At 35.2% G+C, this 23539-nt stretch overlaps 1 protein-coding gene across 1 annotated transcript; it reads right to left on the reverse strand.

Annotated features, from left to right (window-relative positions):
• Positions 1–890: 890 nt before the first annotated feature.
• LOC146734681 (uncharacterized) lies at positions 891–8107 on the reverse strand. The gene is made up of 7 exons (XM_085507598.1): positions 7994–8107; positions 6846–6968; positions 6084–6233; positions 4020–4666; positions 2653–2806; positions 1635–1779; positions 891–1412 (listed from the first exon to the last, which is right to left on the reverse strand). The coding sequence occupies exons 1-7, from the start codon at positions 8009–8011 to the stop codon at positions 1246–1248; spliced, it is 1404 nt and encodes a 467-aa protein (XP_085363724.1). The 5' UTR covers positions 8012–8107; the 3' UTR covers positions 891–1245.
• Positions 8108–23539: the final 15432 nt, after the last annotated feature.

The following is a 23539-nucleotide window of genomic DNA, read 5'->3' on the forward strand; positions in this document are numbered from 1 at the left end:
TACAGTGTATTGTAACATGTCATATTGTAATACAGTGTATTGTAACATGCCATATTGAAATACAGTGTATTGTAACATGCCATATTGAAATACAGTGTATTGTAACATGCCATATTGTAATACAGTGTATTGTAACATGCCATATTGTAATACAGTGTATTCTAACATGCCATATTGTAATACAGTGTATTGTAACATGCCATATTGTAATACAGTGTATTGTAACATGCCATATTGTAATACAGTGTATTGTAACATGCTATAGCGTAATACAGTGTATTGTAACATGCCATATTGTAATACAGTGTGTTGTAACAAGTCATATTGTAATACAGTGTATTGTAACATGTCATATTGTGATACAGTGTATTTTAACATGTCATATTGTGATACAGCGTATTATAACATGTCATATTGTAATAGTGTATTGTAACATGCCATATTGTAATTCAGTGTATTGTAACATGCCATATTGTAATACAGTGTATTGTAACATGCCATATTGAAATACAGTGTATTGTAACATACCATATTGTAATACAGTGTATTGTAACATGCCATATTGTAATACATTGTATTGTAACACGCTATATTGTAATACAGTGTATTGTAACATGCTATATTGTGATACAGTGTATTGTAACATGCTATATTGTAATACAGTGTATTGTAACATGCTATATTGTAATACAGTGTATTGTAACATGCTATATTGTAATACAGTGTATTGTAACATGTCATATTGTAATACAGTGTATTGTAACATGTCATATTGTAATACAGTGTATTGTAACATGCCATATTGTAATACAGTGTATCGTAATAGGCTATGTTGTAATATAATATATTGTAATATGCTATATTGTAATAAAGTGTATTGTAACATGCTATATTGTAATATTATGTAATATTATATATTTTTATTCAATTTTATAAACTATTATACTCCTGGGATGGGTCAAAACATTCTTTTACATATGATGATTGTTACACTACGAATTACGCGCTGCTTGGCATCATTTATTTAAATAAATTTTTCAATCGATATGTCAACATAAATCACCACAATTTATATATTATTGATTAGTTGTAATAGCAAGATTCATCAAAGTCTATTTAGTTTATGAAAGTATGTATGATAGTTCCGAGTAACAAAAACAACTCTGCATTAATGTTATATTGTGTATAAAATGTGAAAGGAGAATTCCTTGGCAAATGAGTTATCATGGTGATAGTGTGACGCAGCTAGTTGAAAGAATCATTCTTCCAGTTCCATACACAGTCTAATTCTTTGTCGTTTCCAATTTCTGGAAGTTCACCATAATTCATAGATGATTTTCCAAATGCCATTCTATCCAGTTTAACAGTATACGACCAATATGACTTAGACCAACCCAGAAACATGTCTGCCCCTGATAACCAAACACAAAACTGAATCGTCAATGCTATATATTACAATAGTTTTTTAATACGGGGTTAACCACATACATGTTTTCAACACACACTGCATTATCTGTTACTTGATTTGAATGAAGATGTCCGTTTGTACTTTATTTTGCTTTATGATACTTATGATAAAAAATCGTTGATACCTTGAAAATTGACCAGCATATGACACTCAAAGTTATACTCACTGAAACAAATTTCTTGTTCCAGTAGAGAAACGAGGTACAAATCACTCGTGATTTGTTTAACATTCTGGTCAGTGGAGCTCAGAAGTGATTCGGTGGTGTAAATTTTGTTAACTGGCAGTCTTGACAGAAAGTATTCCTTTATTTTCTATTTAAAGAATGAAAAAAAATTGTCATTTTAGTGTTACATTCAATTGGGCTGTCATTTTCACAACGTGCATCATATCAAAACTTCCTGTTTGGAAGACAAATTAATAATGACTTGATTAATACTCATAAAGATGTCACAAACGTTTTGTGATATTATTATCGTGTTCTGCTTTTGTGAGTATTTACAGTGGCGTAATCTACGTTTTATCTGCTTCAGAATGGTGAATAATAATTACATAAGTGACAGAAATATACGATAAATCGAGATACTGTCTGTCTGACATCGCACCCGTAATGAAAAACGCTGCTGTGGACGGAAAACTATGAGATCCTCAACTTCTAAATTACCGACGCAACTATTCTAGTGTGAATACGGCATTTGACAAACTATGAGATTAACAAAGTCATGCCATGTATCAGACATGAAATTTTAATTCTAATCCGTTCGTTATTGGCCGTCGATAAGCATTCGGACATCTTCCTGTTCGCACGGCTTAACTGTAGCCGATTGTCAATAGTTGAACTCACGAACCCGTGCGTGATTGTTAGGAAAAGCTGTGTTGACCCTTTGTTAAATTGACTTATTTGATTAGTCGCACCAAAGAATTGGATACTTCAGCATATCTGTAATTACAACTAACATCAATTCAAAAATCGCTCTTCTCTATTTGAGTATTTAGAGAGGATGATGTTGTTGTCATGTTTGATGATAAAGGTAGCAAGAAGTCTCCATGAGTTTAATAGAAAGATTGCCGAAAATAACATAAACTTTCTGTGCTGGTTCATAATAAAACACCATTCTCTCCCATTCGTTCATACTGCGTAGCATTTACTTATGACTGGTGACTGTTAAAATAAGTGATTTAGTTACCTCGGAATGGACTGGGTAAGCTATGTAGAGGCATTTTAGTTGGTATCTCTTCATCGCATTCGTTACAGCAGAGCTGATCATTTCTGCTGATATATCAACTTTCTTCATCATATCAACACACGAAAATTTCACTCTACCGGAACTAAACCCACATCTGTAATGTATAGGTACTTTGACATATCATATATCATATACGTAATATATAAACCTATTAATATTCCTTCTCATATTCATAGTGTCTTGGGTGTTATTCCAAACGTTTGTTCTGTGAACGGCTTTCATTGGCTCATTCGGTACATATTCAAATGAGGCCTGTTTACTATTCCCAATTTGTTTCATAACCAAGGTGCATCTTTTGTCAGGATATATTTGCGATTTATCACTCTGGATTTCTGGCCATATGATTATTATTCATTCATTATAAACTTGCCCTCATTTGTTGAAGGTCAAATTGGCGTTGCGTGACGCAAGTATCTCAAACAAATCATTTATTATTTATTCCCCTTGGCTAGTATTCTGTGAATGTGACCTTGTTTTATAGACCGGTTTGTTCGGTATTAGGATTTGTACATGAAAAACAATATATCTATACTTCATTTATCTTTCTAAAAAAACTAAATTGATTTAGTTAGTGTATGTGAGTATTTGTATATATGATTGTATGTATGTGAGTATTTGTATATATCATTGTTTGTGTATGCGAGTATTTGTATATATGATTGTAAGTGTATGTGAGTATTTGTATATATCATTGTTTGTGTATGCGAGTATTTGTATATATGATTGTAAGTGTATGTGAGTATTTGTATATATGATTGATATGTGTATGTGAGTATTTGTATATATGATTGTAAGTGTATGTGAGTATTTGTATATATGATTGATATGTGTATGTGAGTATTTGTATATATGATTGTAAGTGTATGTGAGTATTTGTATATATGATTGATATGTGTATGAGAGTATTTGTATATATGATTGTATGTGTATATGAGTATTTGTATATATGATTGTACGTATGCGAGTATTTGTATATATGATTGTACGTATGCGAGTATTTGTATATATGATTGTACGTATGTGAGTATTTGTATATATGATTGTATGTGTATGTGAGTATTTGTATATATGATTGTACGTATGCGAGTATTTGTATATATGATTGTATGTGTATATGAGTATTTGTATATATGATTGTACGTTTGTGTGATTTACATGCTATATTGTGTATTACATTTAGTAAAGGATAGCGTGTCTGCGGTGGTGATGGACATGTTGATTATGGTTATTTGAATAAAAACATGGATAAATAATGAATTGACCCCAGGTCAGCACAATTATTGTAAAAATATGTTGTACAACCTTACATTTCCCCTGTTCTATTCCGCCAATGCATGGCTAGAAAGTGACCACCGCACATCGTCTTTACAAGGGTATCTGCGGTCTTATGTATGACCGGTGTCCTAACCAAGTGACGCTGGACTTCGACTTCAGGGATTCGATCGTATAGGTATTTCATTGGATCATAAAACGCCACGCAGCCACAGTCTTGTCTGTTGTTCAGCCAATCAATTGTGGTGAAGTTTTTGCGATTTGCTTTGAAATATGGGAGTGTGATACCGAGGAGCGATTCAAGCAAATTTCTGGCAGCCATATATGATTTCTCATGAAGGAAAAAATGCCGCCAATACACCACTTGTATTCGCCCATTGCACTTTGTTCTGAATTCGTCAACTGATGCTACTGATACAAACTCTCTGAATTTATCGACATCAAATGTAATTTTCCAAGGTCTCATTGTTCTAGCTATATATCCTCTATCGTTAGCACCAGTATCAAAGAAAGGTATGAGTACAACACTATAGTTGTATTGCTTGGCAAGTACAGCAGCGCTCAGAAATGATCTAAACTGTACGTTAGTGCCATAACCTATTCTTTTTAACAGAAACGGTAACATCATACATGTTTCTTGTGAATTAGTTGAGCTTCTTAATTCCGGTGTAATGCTGTTAAACTGCAAAATAACAATTAAATTAAATTAATTGCTAACGTCACACTTATATATTCTCACTAAATATTGGCGTGCATTGTACGTCCTAGGAACTGTAGGGTTAATATGTAATATTCAACTTACAAAACATACTTTATTTCTTTATTTTCTAGATATTTCAAACTACAGTGTCCATAAAAATAAAATACTAACAAAACTTTAAAATTCATACAATAAGCATTCCGAAAATATATAGTTTTGTGGACAAGAGAGGTCATATTGGTTTCCTAATTAACTAATTAAAATACCTGTCAGGTAAACTGCATCTCTACCTTAATACATTACATTATTATACATCTGTCACCGTAACGCCATAAGTTACAGCGTGCCGTAAGTTTGTGGTATTTTACGGGGTATTTATATTCTACAATATTAGGAAATGCGAATTCCTAATATGGAATGATTACGCATCCGCTAATAATAAAAACAAACATGGCTGCCACCAGGGTTTGACCGGACTCCACACAAATTCTGTTGTAAACTTTTTGGATTTTGGCATTCACGTGGTGTACCCTTGTAAGGAAAAGATGTATAATAATAAGGTTATTACGACTATACCTCAAAATATGCGCTCAGACAGTACACCATCGGTGGATACTTCCGCTGTACTGTGTATACGTTGAGGTATACTCGTAATACCCCAGACAGTACACCGTCGGTGGATACTTCCGCTGTACTGTGTATACGTTGAAGTATACTCGTAATACCCCAGACAGTACACCGTCGGTGGATACTTCCGCTGTACTGTGTATACGTTGAGGTATACTCGTAATACCCCAGACAGTACACCGTCGGTGGATACTTCCGCTGTACTGTGTATACGTTGAGGTATACTCGTAATACCCCAGACAGTACACCGTCGGTGGATACTTCCGCTGTACTGTGTATACGTTGAGGTATACTCGTAATACCCCAGACAGTACACCGTCGGTGGATACTTCCGCTGTACTGTGTATACGTTGAGGTATACTCGTAATACCCCAGACAGTACACCGTCGGTGGATACTTCCGCTGTACTGTGTATACGTTGAAGTATACTCGTAATACCCCAGACAGTACACCGTCGGTGGATACTTCCGCTGTACTGTGTATACGTTGAGGTATACTCGTAATACCCCAGACAGTACACCGTCGGTGGATACTTCCGCTGTACTGTGTATACGTTGAGGTATACTCGTAACTTATGCAGTGAAGTAAAACAGTAATGTTGCATATACAAGAATGTTAAAACATAGATATCTTGACGTTTGTTACAATTAGGCTTCTCAATATATTGGTATATGGTTGATTTAACTATTAATGTTTACTATTTATTGAACAATTAATCGAAAATATAACATAATTTTTTTTAATTAAACTATGCTTAATTATGTTAATTTACCTTTACGTTTGAGTCAGATATATTGACTCGGAGTTCAGTCTTGTCTAGACGGTGTAGACTAATTGGTTCTCTGTCTCCGTCACTGCGGATGAGATCGGCGTTGTCGGTTAAGATATATACATTATGTGTCTTGTTTATTTTCTTTAATCTCTGTAAAAAATAATGGAAATAGTATAGTAGATAATATTTGACTATCCCAAACAGGTAGACGTTTCGATCAATAGGCCCTTTGTCGATAGTATAGACGAAAACAAAATAGTATTACTGTGGACGAGGGAATGAAAGGAACACCTAATTACCAACATGGTCAGCAAACTTGCTAACGAATCGAGTGTGTGTGTTGATGCCTGGAGTTTGGACATTGGACCACCTCATTCTCAAAAGGGGGCAATGGAATTTACTGAGAGGAGCGAACTCTCAAGTGGTCACTTTATGCTAAATATTTTTTCACGTCTTGCGCTATTTTAAATGTAAAATTATAAAAAATAAAGTACAATTACAATACCGATACAAATTATTATGGAAAATTCATATATCGATCATACCCCTCTCTAAAGGTATCTTGGCCTCCTATTGAAAATGGGATGGCCTAATCCGATAATGACGCCAGTTTGAGTCAGCACATGCGATTCGTTAGCAAGATTGCTGACGATGTTGGTAATTAGGTGTTCCTTTCATTCACGCGTCCACAGTAATACATTTATATTTAATAAATATGTGGGTGTATAACAAAATAATATATACTGCATAATCGACATTTACCAAATAACGACTCCTCATATCATCATCAGTTGTCAGAAGCCACAATACCACGCATGACGTCACAGACAAACCAATAATTATCAGTAAGATTTTCTTGCAACTACATAATGCAGTAAATATACCCTAAAAGATAAACAATGCAAAGCAGCTGTCAAATGAAACAACAAAATGATGTTATAGTGATACAGCCAAAGCATCGTTCTTATTTACACAAACATTTCGGGCAGATATTTTTATTTGTTTCTTTTTTAATTGTGTTTTAATCATTATTAGACTTCATTAATATGTGTGTGCTAGTTTGTTTCGCTAATGGACATGATAACTGATCAATAATTAACATTGTTAATTTACTATGTTTAGATAATGTGCAACAATGACGTAATAAATACACATTAAAATATAATGTATCATGATACGAATCATAACATTTCTAGTTTTTCAAATCACACGTATATATCAGTCACGTGACCCAAGTGTACCTAAAACAGCGTTCATTAATGAAAAGATGTGCGTGCGTGTTTGTTGGGGCATCTGTTTTATTAAAACGATTAGTGCCGGTAGACATAATAACAAATGCTATTTGTCATTGAACATTCCACAGGTTTGTGCGCTTCATTTTGACAAATATTATACATTTATTATTTCAACTGTGAACCGAAATAATTGTTTACTGTTAATATTTATATTGAAAACTGTTGGCATATTACTATTTATCGGTGAAATTACTGCTATACCCACACTAGTATAATACACACATAAACCATTATCTGTACATAAGTTATTATTTTGATAATTTATAATAAATAGAATCGTTGATGGCTAATATTTCAGATAATAGCTTCTGATAATAAAAGATTTCTATCACGGGACGTGGCATACCAGTGATGTATATAGGAGAAACAAGGCCTTTCAAATCGTACATAGATCTACTCTTTCAATTTCTACTGTTCAGGGCACATTCGGGCGATAACAAAAATGGTAAAAAACTGCGTAATAAAGACTGAACTCGTGAAATTAAAATCGAGTGTTATTATATAAACTGGCAGAAAATTTAGGCTGATCAAATCACCTTGCGTCAAATTGCATAATAGTAAGATTTGTCGATTGCAATTTGTGAAACTCAAATAAACACAGATAATACAACTTACCTCATTGCCATAGGACATTTCAGAATAGACAGATGACAGTATGTACCTGTCTACAATAATTCGACAATAATTACACGACAGATAATATTCATTGAACGGGTAGAAAGGTCCCAATGTGACAGTGCATGTAATTTACCACACGCAACAAACAACCGGCTGTCACTAATATTAATCATGTCTAATCTATTTTTCCGAAAATCTATAATTTTTCAATTAAAAACGAGTCAACATGCCAGCAGCCGTAGAGGTGGTGAACTGCATTTATAAGTGACATTTTGTAGCAAATGTTATGGAAAATTTATTTATCATTTTGATCATTTTTGTATCTACGTATTGCAAGTTTTTTATGACCGGGTCAAGATTGATTTGTGGCTAAGCAATGTTATCATTGATTTATACCGTAAACAGTCGACAGCCTCGAAGAATTTTATTTTATATCTAGTCTTGTTGGGGCTCTCCACTAACACAATCGCTAATAGTATAACCTCAAATCAGAATGCGCGCCCTCGAAACCAGCGATTTTGTGATTTTCCATGATAATAAGTAACTCACAGTAGCGGCGATGTTCCAACGTTTTTACTGTACTTTGACTAAATAACACGTCATAGTCTTTATAACACATACTGTGACTTTTAGATCGTATTCCTTTCAAAACATGGTCAAGTCTAAGTGATTTACAGGATAGTTCCTGATTGGCTACACAGTCAAACCAATCATAAAACAGCTTGCTAGTAGACAGGTCTTTCAACAAATCAAACCATGTCTTGTATAATTGTTTTGACTCAACTGTCATGCCATGTTTTCTTGACTAATAATAACTTGCATGCGAGTTACTAATACATATTCATGTAATCGGGTCATAATTACAATGCAACAGCCTATTATGACTAGACCCATTGGAACACATACTGTTTCGAAATGTACCAACGACGATACTGATAAAAGTCGAGGATGATGTAAATGATCATTTAAAAAAAAAGATAACGTAACGTGTCAATGCAATGTACCTCAAAACTATTTTGGAGAAATTGGTTTCACAATGTGAATGTTTTGCTTTTCAATTTCTATATACCGGTATTATGTTACCAAACGTTTTTGACAGATTTCCTATATTCCAAAAGACATGATAACACAATCAAACACACAGCTTATGCAGATGATGCAAGATTTTTTCTGACAGAACTGTGATTTTGAAAAACTCAGTGAGTGGTTGAGTCTTTACGAGAGAGCAAGCAACTCCTAAATTAATCTTTCAAAATCGAAAAGGGTCTGGGTTGGCACAGTGATGGATTAACAATCTTGGAAATAAGTCATCTTTCTAACAAAAACTGGGATGACATTTGTAATAAAGTTGAGACCAAACATGATTGGTGGAATACATATGCGCCTGCAATGTCATACAGAGGGCGTGCTCTGGTCATTAAATTATCGTGTCATCTCCAAGTTTATTTGTAGGTCTGACTGCTTATGCCCACCAATTCCACTTCCTTTGGAAAGGGCGCCATTGGGTGCCGCAGCAAACTGTGTTCTTGCCTGTAAGTGAAGGCGGACATGGCCTGTCCACTACATTTACGTCGATTGTATTCGGCGTTGCACAAGGTATTGTCAACACCTCCAACTTTACGGAATGATAAACCATCAACATACAATCAGGTTTGTCAGGAACCACTTTTCCACAATTCACTTATTTTTCATAATTTGCAACAAACTCCACTAATTATGATTCATTTTTATGAAGCTGAGATTACTAAAATAGGTGATCTGATCGATCAAAATGGCTGGATAGATGCTCACGTTATTCATGAGTCGGTATTAATCTAATCAAAATTGAACTTTAATTTAGCAATAGATGCTATAAAACGAGCAATTCCACCAAAGTGGACAAATATCATCAGTAATGTTCCAGATACAAAATATTCATTAGAACTGGTATACAGGAACGATGAGTGTGATATTATTCTAAATTACTGTCACAGTGTAATGCCTGCTTATTGATATTGAGAGGGCACCCACAGAACTCACACTGGACAGGGGGTTCTTTCACTGCTAGTATGAGGTAGACAAGACAATAGTACTGGAAATAAAATACACACTCACTTTTAATACTTTAATATTGAAGTATTGGCTTTAATACTTCTCAAAATATTGACAAGAAACAAAACACAGAATAATGCAATGAATAAATTCACAAAAATACAGGATTGTCTAGAGAAGTGTGCATTGGTGATAACTCACAGTTCCAGGATGTGGGAATTGATGACAGTCAATGTCTTCTGCAACACAACAATGCAGAGAGACAGGAGTCTTTCTTGCAGAGGAACGTTGGTATTCTGGAGAGCACCGCTAATAACAGGAAACCACAGAGCAGCTCATATATACGATTGTAATGACATCAGGCTATGTATGATTGTAATGACATCAGTCTATATACGATTGTAATGCCATCAGTCTATATACGATTGTAATGACATCAGTCTATGTACGAGTGCAATGACATCAGTCTCTATACGATTATAACGACATCAGTCTATGTACGATTGTAATGACATCAGTCTATATACGATTGTAATGACATCAGTCTATATACGATTGTAATGACACCAGTCTATGTACGATTTAATGACATCAGTCTATGTACGATTGTAATGACACCAGTCTACGTACGATTGCAATGACATCAGTCCATATACGAGTGCAATGACATCAGTCTATGTACGATTGTAATGACATCAGTCTATGTACGATTGTAATGACATCAGTCTATGTACGATTGTAATGACATCAGTCTATGTACGATTGTAATGACATCAGTCTATGTACGATTGTAATGACATCAGTCTGTGTACGATTGTAATGACATCAGTCTATGTACGATTGTAATGACATCAGTCTATGTACGATTGTAATGACATCAGTCTATGTACGATTGTAATGACATCAGGCTATGTACGATTGTAATGACATCAGTCTATGTACGATTGTAATGACATCAGTCTATGTACGATTGTAATGACATCAGTCTATGTACGATATTAATGACACCAGTCTATGTACGATATTAATGACACCAGTCTTATGTACGATTGTAATGCCACCAGTCTATGTACGATTGAATGACACTAGTATATGTACGATTGTAATGACATCAGTCTATATACGATTGTAACGACATCAGTCTACGTACGATTGTAATGACATCAGCCTATGTACGATTGTAATGACATCAGCCTATGTACGATTGTAATGCCATCAGTCTATGTACGATTGTAATGACACCAGCCTATGTACGATTGTAATGACACCAGCCTATGTACGATTGTAATGACATCAGCCTATGTACGATTGAAATGCCATCGGTTTATGTACGATTGTAATGGCATCTGCCTATGTACGATTGTAATGACATCAGTCTATGTACGATTGTAATAACATCAGTCTATGTACGATTGTAACGACATCAGTCTATGTACGATTGTAATGGCATCAGTCTATGTACGATTGTAATGACATCAGTCTATGTACGATTGCAATGACATCAGTCTATGTACGATTGTAATGACATCAGTCTATGTACGATTGTAATGGCATCAGTCTATGTACGATTGTAATGACATCAGTCTATGTACGATTGTAACGACATCAGTCTATGTACGATTGTAATGGCATCAGTCTATGTACGATTGTAATGACATCAGTCTATGTACGATTGCAATGACATCAGTCTATGTACGATTGTAATGACATCAGTCTATGTACGATTGTAATGACATCAGTCTATGTATGATAGTAATGACATCAGTCTATGTACGATAGTAATGACTTCAGCCTATGTACGATTTTAATGGCATCAGTCTATGCTCTATTGTAATGACATCAGTCTATGTACGATTGTAATGACATCAGTCTATGTACGATAGTAATGACATCAGTCTATGTACGATTGTAATGACATCGGTTTATGTACGATTGTAATGACATAAGTCTATGTACTATTGTAATGACATCAGTCTATGTACGATTGTAATGGCATCAGTCTATGTACGATAGTAATGACATCAGTCTATGTACGATTGTAATGGCATCAGTCTATGTACGATAGTAATGACATCAGTCTATGTACGATTGTAGTGACATCAGTCTATGTACGATTGTAATGACATCAGTCTATGTACGATTGTAATGACATCAGTCTATGTACGATAGTAATGACATCAGTTTACGTACGATTGTAATGACATCAGTCTACGTACGATTGTAATGACATCAGTCTACGTACGATTGTAATGACATCAGTCTACGTACGATTGTAATGACATCAGTCTACGTACGATTGTAATGACATCAGTCTATGTGCGATTGTAATGACATCAGTCTATGTACGATTGTAATGACATCAGTCTATATACGATTGTAATGACATCAGTCTATATACGAATGTAATGACATCAGTCTATATACGATTGTAATGCCATCAGTTTATGTACGATTGTAATGGCATCAGCCTATGTACGATTGTAATGCCATCAGTCTATATACGATTGTAATGCCATCAGTTTATATACGATTGTAATGACATCAGCCTATGTACGATTGCAATGACATCAGCCTATGTACGATTGCAATGACATCAGCCTATGTACGATTGTAATGACATCAGTCTATGTACGATTGTAATGACATCAGTCTATGTACGATAGTAATGACATCAGTCTATGTACGATAGTAATGACATCAGTCTATGTATGATTGTAATGACATCGGTTTATGTACGATTGTAATAACATCAGTCTATATACGATTGTAATGACAACAGTCTATATACGATTGTAATGACATCAGTCTATGTACGATTGTAATGGCATCAGTCTATGTACGATTGTGATGACATCAGTCTATGTACGATTGTAACGACATCAGTCTATGTACGATAGTAATGCCATCAGTTTATGTACGATTGTAATGGCATCAGCCTATGTACGATTGTAATGACATCAGTCTATGTACGATTGTAATAACATCAGTCTATGTACGATTGTAACGACATCAGTCTATGTACGATTGTAATGGCATCAGTCTATATACGATTGTAATGACAACAGTCTATATACGATTATAATGACATCAGTCTATGTACGATTGTAATGACATCAGCCTATGTACGATTGTAATGCCATCAGTCTATGTACGATTGTAATGACACCAGCCTATGTACGATTGTAATGACATCAGTCTATGTACGATTGTAACGACATCAGTCTATGTACGATTGTAATGGCATCAGTCTATGTACGATTGTAATGACATCAGTCTATGTACGATTGCAATGACATCAGTCTATGTACGATTGTAATGACATCAGTCTATGTACGATTGTAATGACATCAGTCTATGTACGATAGTAATGACATCAGTCTATGTACGATAGTAATGACTTCAGCCTATGTACGATTGTAATGGCATCAGTCTATGCTCTATTGTAATGACATCAGTCTATGTACGATTGTAATGACATCAGTCTATGTACGATAGTAATGACATCAGTCTATGTACGATTGTAATGACATCGGTTTATGTACGATTGTAATGACATAAGTCTATGTACTATTGTAATGACATCAGTCTATGTACGATTGTAATGGCATCAGTCTATGTACGATAGTAATGACATCAGTCTATGTACGATTGTAATGGCATCAGTCTATGTACGATAGTAATGACATCAGTCTATGTACGATTGTAGTGACGTCAGTCTATGTACGATTGTAATGACATCAGTCTATGTACGATAGTAATGACATCAGTCTACGTACGATTGTAATGACATCAGTCTACGTATGATTGTAATGACATCAGTCTACGTACGATTGTAATGACATCAGTCTACGTACGATTGTAATGACATCAGTCTATGTACGATTGTAATGACATCAGTCTATGTACGATTGTAATGACATCAGTCTATATACGATTGTAATGACATCAGTCTATATACGAATGTAATGACATCAGTCTATATACGATTGTAATGCCATCAGTTTATGTACGATTGTAATGGCATCAGCCTATGTACGATTGTAATGACATCAGTCTACGTACGATTGTAATAACATCAGTCTATGTACGATTGTAACGACATCAGTCTATGTACGATTGTAATGGCATCAGTCTATGTACGATTGTAATGACATCAGTCTATGTACGATTGCAATGACATCAGTCTATGTACGATTGTAATGACATCAGTCTATGTACGATTGTAATGACATCAGTCTATGTACGATAGTAATGACATCAGTCTATGTACGATAGTAATGACATCGGTTTATGTACGATTGTAATGACATAAGTCTATGTACTATTGTAATGACATCAGTCTATGTACGATTGTAATGGCATCAGTCTATGTACGATAGTAATGACATCAGTCTATGTACGATTGTAATGGCATCAGTCTATGTACGATAGTAATGACATCAGTCTATGTACGATTGTAGTGACATCAGTCTATGTACGATTGTAATGACATCAGTCTATGTACGATTGTAATGACATTAGTCTATGTACGATAGTAATGACATCAGTCTATGTAGGATAGTAATGACATCAGTCTATGTACGATTGTAATGACATCGGTTTATGTACGATTGTAATAACATCAGTCTATATACGATTGTAATGACAACAGTCTATATACGATTGTAATGACATCAGTCTATGTACGATTGTAATGGCATCAGTCTATGTACGATTGTGATGACATCAGTCTATGTACGATTGTAACGACATCAGTCTATGTACGATAGTAATGACTTCAGCCTATGTACGATTGTAATGGCATCAGTCTATCTACGATAGTAATGACATCAGTCTATGTACGATTGTAATGACATCGGTTTATGTACGATTGTAATGACATCAGCCAATGTACGATTGTAATGACATCAGTCTATGTACGATTGTAATGACATCAGTCTATGTACGATTGTAATGACATCAGCCTATGTACGATTGTAATGCCATCAGTTTATGTACGATTGTAATGACACCAGCCTATGTACGATTGTAATGACATCAGTCTATGTACGATAGTAATGACATCAGTCTATGTACGATAGTAACGACATCAGTCTATGTACGATTGTAACGACATCAGTCTATGTACGATTGTAATGGCATCAGTCTATGTACGATGGTGATGACATCAGTCTATGTACGATTGTAACGACATCAGTCTATGTACGATAGTAATGACTACAGCCTATCTACGATTGTAATGGCATCAGTCTATGTACGCTAGTAATGACATCAGTCTATGTACGATTGTAATGACACCAGCCTATGTACGATTGTAATAACATAAGTCTATATACGATTGTAATGACAACAGTCTATATACGATTGTAATGACATCAGTCTATGTACGATTGTAGTGGCATCAGTCTATGTACGATTGTGATGACATCAGTCTATGTACGATTGTAACGACATCGGTTTATGTACGATTGTAATAACATCAGTCTATATACGATTGTAATGACAACAGTCTATATACGATTGTAATGACATCAGTCTATATACGATTGTAACGACATCAGTCTCTGTACGATTGTAATGGCATCAGTCTATGTACGATTGAGATGACATCAGTCTATGTACGATTGTAATGACATCGGTTTATGTACGATTGTAATGACATCAGCCTATGTACGATTGTATTGACATCAGCCTATGTACGATTGTAATGCCATCAGTCTATATACGATTGTAATGACACCAGCCTATGTACGATTGTAATGACACCAGCCTATGTACGATTGTAATGACATCAGCCTATGTACGATTGTAACGCCATCAGTTTATGTACGATTGTAATGACATCAGCCTATGTACGATTGTAATGACATCAGTTTATGTACGATTGTAATAACATCAGTCTATGTACGATTGTAACGACATCAGTCTATGTACGATTGTAATGGCATCAGTCTATGTACGATTGTAATGACATCAGTCTATGTACGATTGCAATGACATCAGTCTATGTACGATTGTAATGACATCAGTCTATGTACGATTGTAATGACATCAGTCTATGTACGATAGTAATGACATCAGTCTATGTACGATAGTAATGAGTTCAGCCTATGTACGATTGTAATGGCATCAGTCTATGTACGATTGCAATGACATCAGTCTATGTACGATTGTAATGACATCAGTCTATGCACGATTGTAACGACATCAGTCTATGTACGATTGTAATGGCATCAGTCTATGTACGATTGTGATGACATCAGTCTATGTACGATTGTAACGACATCAGTCTATGTACGGTAGTAATGACTACAGCCTATATACGATTGTAATGGCATCAGTCTATGTACGATAGTAATGACATCAGTCTATGTACGATAGTAATGAAATCAGTCTATGTACTATTGTAATGACATCGGTTTATGAACGATTGTAATGACATCAGCATATGTACGATTGTATTGACATCAGCCTATGTACGATTGTAATGCCATCAGTTTATGTACGATTGTAATGACATCAGCCTATGTACGATTGTAATGACATCAGTTTATGTACGATTGTAATAACATCAGTCTATGTACGATTGTAACGACATCAGTCTATGTACGATTGTAATGGCATCAGTCTATGTACGATTGTAATGACATCAGTCTATGTACGATTGCAATGACATCAGTCTATGTACGATTGTAATGACATCAGTCTATGTACGATTGTAATGACATCAGTCTATGTACGATTGTAATGACATCAGTCTATATACGATTGTAATGACATCAGTCTATATACGAATGTAATGACATCAGTCTATATACGATTGTAATGCCATCAGTTTATGTACGATTGTAATGGCATCAGCCTATGTACGATTGTAATGACATCAGTCTATGTACGATTGTAATAACATCAGTCTATGTACGATTGTAACGACATCAGTCTATGTACGATTGTAATGGCATCAGTCTATGTACGATTGTAATGACATCAGTCTATGTACGATTGCAATGACATCAGTCTATGTACGATTGTAATGACATCAGTCTATGTACGATTGTAATGACATCAGTCTATGTACGATAGTAATGACATCAGTCTATGTACGATAGTAATGACGTCGGTTTATGTACGATTGTAATGACATAAGTCTATGTACTATTGTAATGACATCAGTCTATGTACGATTGTAATGGCATCAGTCTATGTACGATAGTAATGACATCAGTCTATGTACGATTGTAATGGCATCAGTCTATGTACGATAGTAATGACATCAGTCTATGTACGATTGTAGTGACATCAGTCTATGTACGATTGTAATGACATCAGTCTATGTACGATTGTAATGACATCAGTCTATGTACGATAGTAATGACGTCGGTTTATGTACGATTGTAATGACATAAGTCTATGTACTATTGTAATGACATCAGTCTATGTACGATTGTAATGGCATCAGTCTATGTACGATAGTAATGACATCAGTCTATGTACGATTGTAATGGCATCAGTCTATGTACGATAGTAATGACATCAGTCTATGTACGATTGTAGTGACATCAGTCTATGTACGATTGTAATGACATCAGTCTATGTACGATTGTAATGACATCAGTCTATGTACGATAGTAATGACATCAGTCTATGTACGATAGTAATGACATCAGTCTATGTACGATTGTAATGACATCGGTTTATGTACGATTGTAATAACATCAGTCTATATACGATTGTAATGACAACAGTCTATATACGATTGTAATGACATCAGTCTATGTACGATTGTAATGGCATCAGTCTATGTACGATTGTGATGACATCAGTCTATGTACGATTGTAACGACATCAGTCTATGTACGATAGTAATGACTTCAGCCTATGTACGATTGTAATGGCATCAGTCTATCTACGATAGTAATGACATCAGTCTATGTACGATTGTAATGACATCGGTTTATGTACGATTGTAATGACATCAGCCAATGTACGATTGTAATGACATCAGTCTATGTACGATTGTAATGACATCAGTCTATGTACGATTGTAATGACATCAGCCTATGTACGATTGTAATGCCATCAGTTTATGCACGATTGTAATGACACCAGCCTATGTACGATTGTAATGACATCAGTCTATGTACGATAGTAATGACATCAGTCTATGTACGATAGTAACGACATCAGTCTATGTACGATTGTAACGACATCAGTCTATGTACGATTGTAATGGCATCAGTCTATGTACGATCGTGATGACATCAGTCTATGTACGATTGTAACGACATCAGTCTATGTACGATAGTAATGACTACAGCCTATCTACGATTGTAATGGCATCAGTCTATGTACGCTAGTAATGACATCAGTCTATGTACGATTGTAATGACACCAGCCTATGTACGATTGTAATAACATAAGTCTATATACGATTGTAATGACAACAGTCTATATACGATTGTAATGACATCAGTCTATGTACGATAGTAATGACATCAGTCTATGTACGATTGTAATGACATCGGTTTATGTACGATTGTAATAACATCTGTCTATATACGATTGTAATGACAACAGTCTATATACGATTGTAATGACATCAGTCTATGTACGATTGTAATGGCATCAGTCTATGTACGATTGTGATGACATCAGTCTATGTACGATTGTAACGACATCAGTCTATGTACGATAGTAATGACTTCAGCCTATGTACGATTGTAATGGCATCAGTCTATCTACGATAGTAATGACATCAGTCTATGTACGATTGTAATGACATCGGTTTATGTACGATTGTAATGACATCAGCCAATGTACGATTGTAATGACATCAATCTATGTACGATTGTAATGACATCAGTCTATGTACGATTGTAATGACATCAGCCTATGTACGATTGTAATGCCATCAGTTTATGTACGATTGTAATGACACCAGCCTATGTACGATTGTAATGACATCAGTCTATGTACGATAGTAATGACATCAGTCTATGTACGATAGTAACGACATCAGTCTATGTACGATTGTATTGACATCAGCCTATGTACGATTGTAATGCCATCAGTTTATGTACGATTGTAATGACATCAGCCTATGTACGATTGTAATGACATCAGTTTATGTACGATTGTAATAACATCAGTCTATGTACGATTGTAACGACATCAGTCTATGTACGATTGTAATGGCATCAGTCTATGTACGATTGTAATGACATCAGTCTATGTACGATTGCAATGACATCAGTCTATGTACGATTGTAATGACATCAGTCTATGTACGATTGTAATGACATCAGTCTATGTACGATTGTAATGACATCAGTCTATATACGATTGTAATGACATCAGTCTATATACGAATGTAATGACATCAGTCTATATACGATTGTAATGCCATCAGTTTATGTACGATTGTAATGGCATCAGCCTATGTACGATTGTAATGACATCAGTCTATGTACGATTGTAATAACATCAGTCTATGTACGATTGTAACGACATCAGTCTATGTACGATTGTAATGGCATCAGTCTATGTACGATTGTAATGACATCAGTCTATGTACGATTGCAATGACATCAGTCTATGTACGATTGTAATGACATCAGTCTATGTACGATTGTAATGACATCAGTCTATGTACGATAGTAATGACATCAGTCTATGTACGATAGTAATGACGTCGGTTTATGTACGATTGTAATGACATAAGTCTATGTACTATTGTAATGACATCAGTCTATGTACGATTGTAATGGCATCAGTCTATGTACGATAGTAATGACATCAGTCTATGTACGATTGTAATGGCATCAGTCTATGTACGATAGTAATGACATCAGTCTATGTACGATTGTAGTGACATCAGTCTATGTACGATTGTAATGACATCAGTCTATGTACGATTGTAATGACATCAGTCTATGTACGATAGTAATGACGTCGGTTTATGTACGATTGTAATGACATAAGTCTATGTACTATTGTAATGACATCAGTCTATGTACGATTGTAATGGCATCAGTCTATGTACGATAGTAATGACATCAGTCTATGTACGATTGTAATGGCATCAGTCTATGTACGATAGTAATGACATCAGTCTATGTACGATTGTAGTGACATCAGTCTATGTACGATTGTAATGACATCAGTCTATGTACGATTGTAATGACATCAGTCTATGTACGATAGTAATGACATCAGTCTATGTACGATAGTAATGACATCAGTCTATGTACGATTGTAATGACATCGGTTTATGTACGATTGTAATAACATCAGTCTATATACGATTGTAATGACAACAGTCTATATACGATTGTAATGACATCAGTCTATGTACGATTGTAATGGCATCAGTCTATGTACGATTGTGATGACATCAGTCTATGTACGATTGTAACGACATCAGTCTATGTACGATAGTAATGACTTCAGCCTATGTACGATTGTAATGGCATCAGTCTATCTACGATAGTAATGACATCAGTCTATGTACGATTGTAATGACATCGGTTTATGTACGATTGTAATGACATCAGCCAATGTACGATTGTAATGACATCAGTCTATGTACGATTGTAATGACATCAGTCTATGTACGATTGTAATGACATCAGCCTATGTACGATTGTAATGCCATCAGTTTATGCACGATTGTAATGACACCAGCCTATGTACGATTGTAATGACATCAGTCTATGTACGATAGTAATGACATCAGTCTATGTACGATAGTAACGACATCAGTCTATGTACGATTGTAACGACATCAGTCTATGTACGATTGTAATGGCATCAGTCTATGTACGATCGTGATGACATCAGTCTATGTACGATTGTAACGACATCAGTCTATGTACGATAGTAATGACTACAGCCTATCTACGATTGTAATGGCATCAGTCTATGTACGCTAGTAATGACATCAGTCTATGTACGATTGTAATGACACCAGCCTATGTACGATTGTAATAACATAAGTCTATATACGATTGTAATGACAACAGTCTATATACGATTGTAATGACATCAGTCTATGTACGATAGTAATGACATCAGTCTATGTACGATTGTAATGACATCGGTTTATGTACGATTGTAATAACATCTGTCTATATACGATTGTAATGACAACAGTCTATATACGATTGTAATGACATCAGTCTATGTACGATTGTAATGGCATCAGTCTATGTACGATTGTGATGACATCAGTCTATGTACGATTGTAACGACATCAGTCTATGTACGATAGTAATGACTTCAGCCTATGTACGATTGTAATGGCATCAGTCTATCTACGATAGTAATGACATCAGTCTATGTACGATTGTAATGACATCGGTTTATGTACGATTGTAATGACATCAGCCAATGTACGATTGTAATGACATCAATCTATGTACGATTGTAATGACATCAGTCTATGTACGATTGTAATGACATCAGCCTATGTACGATTGTAATGCCATCAGTTTATGTACGATTGTAATGACACCAGCCTATGTACGATTGTAATGACATCAGTCTATGTACGATAGTAATGACATCAGTCTATGTACGATAGTAACGACATCAGTCTATGTACGATTGTAACGACATCAGTCTATGTACGATTGTAATGGCATCAGTCTATGTACGATCGTGATGACATCAGTCTATGTACGATTGTAACGACATCAGTCTATGTACGATAGTAATGACTACAGCCTATCTACGATTGTAATGGCATCAGTCTATGTACGCTAGTAATGACATCAGTCTATGTACGATTGTAATGACACCAGCCTATGTACGATTGTAATAACATAAGTCTATATACGATTGTAATGACAACAGTCTATATACGATTGTAATGACATCAGTCTATGTACGATTGTAATGGCATCAGTCTATGTACGATTGTGATGACATCAGTCTATGTACGATTGTAACGACATCGGTTTATGTACGATTGTAATAACATCAGTCTATATACGATTGTAATGACAACAGTCTATATACGATTGTAATGACATCAGTCTATATACGATTGTAACGACATCAGTCTCTGTACGATTGTAATGGCATCAGTCTATGTACGATTGTGATGACATCAGTCTATGTACGATTGTAATGACATCGGTTTATGTACGATTGTAATGACATCAGCCTATGTACGATTGTATTGACATCAGCCTATGTACGATTGTAATGCCATCAGTCTATATACGATTGTAATGACACCAGCCTATGTACGATTGTAATGACACCAGCCTATGTACGATTGTAATGACATCAGCCTATGTACGATTGTAATGCCATCAGTTTATGTACGATTGTAATGACATCAGCCTATGTACGATTGTAATGACATCAGTTTATGTACGATTGTAATAACATCAGTCTATGTACGATTGTAACGACATCAGTCTATGTACGATTGTAATGGCATCAGTCTATGTACGATTGCAATGACATCAGTCTATGTACGATTGTAATGACATCAGTCTATGTACGATTGTAATGACATCAGTCTATGTACGATAGTAATGACATCAGTCTATGTACGATAGTAATGAGTTCAGTCTATGTACGATAGTAATGACATCAGTCTATGTACTATTGTAATGACATCGGTTTATGTACGATTGTAATGACATCAGCCTATGTACGATTGTATTGACATCAGCCTATGTACGATTGTAATGCCATCAGTTTATGTACGATTGTAATGACATCAGCCTATGTACGATTGTAATGACATCAGTTTATGTACGATTGTAATAACATCAGTCTATGTACGATTGTAACGACATCAGTCTATGTACGATTGTAATGGCATCAGTCTATGTACGATTGTAATGACATCAGTCTATGTACGATTGCAATGACATCAGTCTATGTACGATTGTAATGACATCAGTCTATGTACGATTGTAATGACATCAGTCTATGTACGATAGTAATGACATCAGTCTATGTACGATAGTAATGAGTTCAGCCTATGTACGATTGTAATGGCATCAGTCTATGTACGATTGTAATGACATCAGTCTATGTACGATTGTAATGACATCAGTCTATGCACGATTGTAACGACATCAGTCTATGTACGATTGTAATGGCATCAGTCTATGTACGATTGTGATGACATCAGTCTATGTACGATTGTAACGACATCAGTCTATGTACGGTAGTAATGACTACAGCCTATATACGATTGTAATGGCATCAGTCTATGTACGATAGTAATGACATCAGTCTATGTACGATAGTAATGACATCAGTCTATGTACTATTGTAATTACATCAGTCTATGTACGATTGTAACGACATCAGTCTATGTACGATTGTAATGGCATCAGTCTATGTACGATTGTAATGGCATCAGTCTATGTACGATAGTAATGACATCAGTCTATGTACGATTGTAATGACATCAGTCTATGTACGATAGTAATGACATCAGTCTATGTACGATAGTAATGACATCAGTCTATGTACGATTGTAACGAC

This window comes from Saccoglossus kowalevskii, chromosome 14 (assembly GCF_978046115.1).
Source record: "Saccoglossus kowalevskii chromosome 14, keSacKowa6.1, whole genome shotgun sequence".
Classification (NCBI taxonomy): domain Eukaryota; kingdom Metazoa; phylum Hemichordata; class Enteropneusta; family Harrimaniidae; genus Saccoglossus; species Saccoglossus kowalevskii.

What these genes read in the sequence shown, in the direction of transcription:
- LOC146734681 (XM_085507598.1), bottom strand. An exon ending in TATCTGACTCAAACGTAAAG is followed by an intron (nt 4,667 to 6,083) that starts GTAAATTAACAT and finishes GTTATTTTGCAG; the next exon opens with TTTAACAGCATTACACCGGA. An exon ending in CGGAATAGAACAGGGGAAAT is followed by an intron (nt 2,807 to 4,019) that starts GTAAGGTTGTAC and finishes TATACATTACAG; the next exon opens with ATGTGGGTTTAGTTCCGGTA.